Raw genomic sequence first — 3,462 nt, 5'->3', positions numbered from 1 at the left:
CTTATTTTGACAGACCTGCGGAGATAATAACATGCACAAAAACAAGACAGAGCAAAACCAAGCAACAACATACAACAAAATAACAACAACAACAAACCAATGACAAAAAAAACAAAACAAAACACAAGAAGAAAGAAAAGCTTGTAGTTAGTTCAAGAATCGTTTGTTGTGATGGCAACTCTTTACAGGAGTCTAAAGCCATATCTTCCCGCCTCTGCCAGCCCTCCTCCCCTTTCCCCTCTGAGTGGCTGGTGGTTTCCAATTTTTGATCTTGAAGTTAGCAGCTCAAAAGGAAACCTTCCACCACTAGGGATTAGAGATGTGCCTTTGTGGCGTCCGTAAAGGGATTAGATAGCTGGACTAAATTGAATGAGGTAAAGACTGGTGAGCAATTTGATAATGAAACCATTAGACTCTACAAGTGCCTCAATTTAGACCACAGGTTCTCATCCTGTGGGTCGCAACCCCTTTGGGGGCCGATCGACCCTTTCACAGGGGTCGCTCGTTTCATAACAGTAGCAAAATTAAAAGTAAGAAGCAGCAGCGAAAATAATTTGATGGTTGGGGGGGTCACCACAACAAGAGGAACTGTATGAAAGGGTCGTGGCATGAGGAAGGTTGAGAACCACTGATTTAGACTACGACACCAGGGTGCGAAAAGGCTTGGAGCTCCAGCTGCCTGGCTTTCCAGTTTGATTTCTTGGGAAGATCTGCAGTCTGGCCGCATTGCCCAAGAAACAACTGGCCGCCATCCCAAACCTGTCGCCTCCAAAGGCTGCCGCTCTGCCTACACAGGGAAGGCTAGACAGCACCAGGAAGGCTAGACAGGACCACAAGCCCCGCCCCGCCCCGTCCGCCCCGCCCCTCATCCCGCCTCCTCCGGAGGCCTTCGCTCCAAACACGCCCCGCGACCTGGGCGCGGCGGTTAGACGTCAGTAAAGGGCACCACCCATTCCTAGCTTTCTCCGAAGAACGGGGCCCCTACCAAGGCAGGAGATTGGACGTTGCCTTCCGACGTCATCATCGCGCGCCCGTTCACTCCTCGGCGCGCTTGGGTTGAGCACGGCACTTGGGAGCGCTTGCTTCTCGCTTTGCTGGTCAGACGCACGATGTTCCCGGCGGCCCCTTCCCCGCGGACCCCGGGTCCTGGAGCCCGAAGGGGCCCGCTTAGTGGCATCGGCCCCGGCTCCACGCCCCGGACAGCAAGCAGGAAGGGGCTGCCGCTGGGGTCCGCAGTCAGTTCTCCTGTTGTTTTCTCGCCGGTAGGCCGGCGGAGCTCGCTGAGTTCACGGTAAGTGATCTGTGCTTGGGTGAGTCTGACGACTGGCAAGCTCCTGGGTCTCGGTGGATTTGATGGGTTAGTGTTCTGTTATAAACGGGCGAGACAACCACATCACTATATTAATAATTCAAATCCTTTATTAAACAGCTGGACCAGGAGTAGACTAGCTCCTGGAAAGCTCTAGATCCAGAGCAAAGAAACTTCCAAAATTTTTGTAGTTCAAAATAGAGGGCTGCCTCAAGGGGAAGGATGTTCTAGCCATTACATTCTTTCTGGTTGGCAGAGACAGCACAGCTGCAGGTCCCAATTCAAGGTCTTACAAGATAGTACGCATTTCTTGCTAATCGAGCAGGAGGGCTTGGAGACATCTGGGAAGAATTAAGGTCTTGTTGGAGAGCAGGGAGAGGGAAGAGCATGGGGCGGGGGGCTAACTGCTAGCAGGGGTTAAAGGCAGTTTGAAACAAGATGTAGTTCCTCTTGTTAGGCTTGGTTACTAGTCTCTACAAGCCTTGGAAAATGGGCGAAATTCCACAGTATTGAGAAAATAGACCCCTCCCACCTGTGCCAGTTATTTCAGCTTCATCTTTGTTAATCTATCAATAGAGTCATCACGTTGCATTTTTCATGGAAATTACTTTTGTGCTGAAGTGAAGAACAAACTGAATCTTTGGTCACTACTCACGCCATACTACTTTCTCTATGATGTGAAGTAAATCACTCGGATTCTTACTATTGAAATGGGGAATGATAATTTGATCGAGAGCCAGCTTCATAAGGCCAGGAGTCAATATGAAATGCAGATGTAATGACAATAATGAGGACCTCCAACCCTAGAAAAACCTATAATGCCTAACATCCCATGCTGTTAATATCTCTGGTAACTAAAGAACTTTTAGCTACATTTCTCTTTGTAGCTAAATAACTAGGCTTTCCATAAGGAATGCAATGTTGTAACTAAGGACAAGTGTGGAGCAACAGCCCATACTCCTCCTGCTCATTTTCATAATCAATCTACAACTTTAGAAGGTGTCATCTATTTCTGAGTAGTTTCCTCGGAATTTATTTATCAAAATTAGATTTTTCTTGGGTAATGGGTAATATTGGGTCTGGAGCTCATTCATGGCTGTATTTGATCGATAAAATTTGGTAATATTTAAAAGGAGAAATTGTTTTTAAATACACAATATCCTTAATTTTTTATGCTTGATTTTGAAAAGTGCTCTTGGGATTGTCACAGTTTTGTTTTTGAATAAGTCAGAATAAAAACTTTTATTTAATTAAATATAGATTTTTTCTGTTGGTCATTCAAAGAAAAATATTGTTATGGTACTTCTGCAAGAAACAAATCCCCTTTGTTATCCTCATCAGTGGGATACAACTATGCCCACACAACTTAGCTATACCTGTACTTCCTGCAGTCTTATCTACTGGACAAGGGCCATTACTTGCTCCTCTATCATCTGTCCATAGACAGACAGCAGCCAACACTAGCCTATATGGCTTTTTGCTGTGCTACATAAACTTGAGCAGAAACTGCACACACAGTCACATTCTCCGACATACCTTTCAGGAGTCAGGTGGTGAGTGCTTCAGAACACACTAGCATTCAATCATTTGTCATCAAATGCAATTACTAAGCTACCAGAATGTCTCCTGCACAGAAGACAATTTTAGTTCACATGAAGAAACAAAACAGAGTAGCTCAAACAAATGACTGAGTCACAGTCAAGGGAATTCAAAACAATGATACATAGGTGCTTGCACTGAATTGGGAGAAAGATCATGAAAGCTGCAGATGAAATCTAGGAAGACACATTAAAAAAAGAAGAAGAATTCAGGAAAACAATATGAGAACAAACTAAGTAATCGAAAAAATTAGAAACTATATAAAACCAGCAAGTAGAAGTCCAGAAGATTAATAATAAGATTTTTTAAATGGGTACTATATTGAAAGGGCAATAGAGTAAAATTTAATCAGTGGAAGGACAAACTTAAGCTTGAAGACAAATCTTTTTTTAATTTTTAAAATTTATTTTTAAATTGTTTTATTAGGGGCTCATACAACTCTTATCACAATCCATACATACAACAATTGTGTAAAGCACATTTGTACATTCATTTCCCTCATTCTCAAAACATTTGCTCTCCACTCAAGCCCCTGGCATCAGCTCCTCATTTTT

The 3,462-nt window shown here is 43.8% G+C and overlaps 1 protein-coding gene and 1 pseudogene across 1 annotated transcript in view; both read left to right on the top strand.

The window, feature by feature from the left end:
* LOC105979494 overlaps positions 1-824 on the top strand; it is a 5,292-nt pseudogene extending 4,468 nt beyond the window's left edge.
* A 285-nt stretch (positions 825-1,109) lies between these two features.
* The window catches only part of NUP133 (nucleoporin 133), a 63,039-nt gene continuing 60,686 nt past the window's right edge, over positions 1,110-3,462 (top strand). Inside the window, exon 1 of the mRNA XM_004712164.2 lies at positions 1,110-1,291. Within this exon, the coding sequence (XP_004712221.1) occupies positions 1,110-1,291 (182 nt within the window). The remainder of the gene's footprint in view (positions 1,292-3,462) is intronic.

This window comes from Echinops telfairi, unplaced genomic scaffold, assembly GCF_000313985.2.
Source record: "Echinops telfairi isolate 266 unplaced genomic scaffold, ASM31398v2 ScPeMD7_7424;HRSCAF=8462, whole genome shotgun sequence".
NCBI classification, from domain to species: domain Eukaryota; kingdom Metazoa; phylum Chordata; class Mammalia; order Afrosoricida; family Tenrecidae; genus Echinops; species Echinops telfairi.
This window is presented reverse-complemented; position numbering and strand designations above follow the sequence as displayed.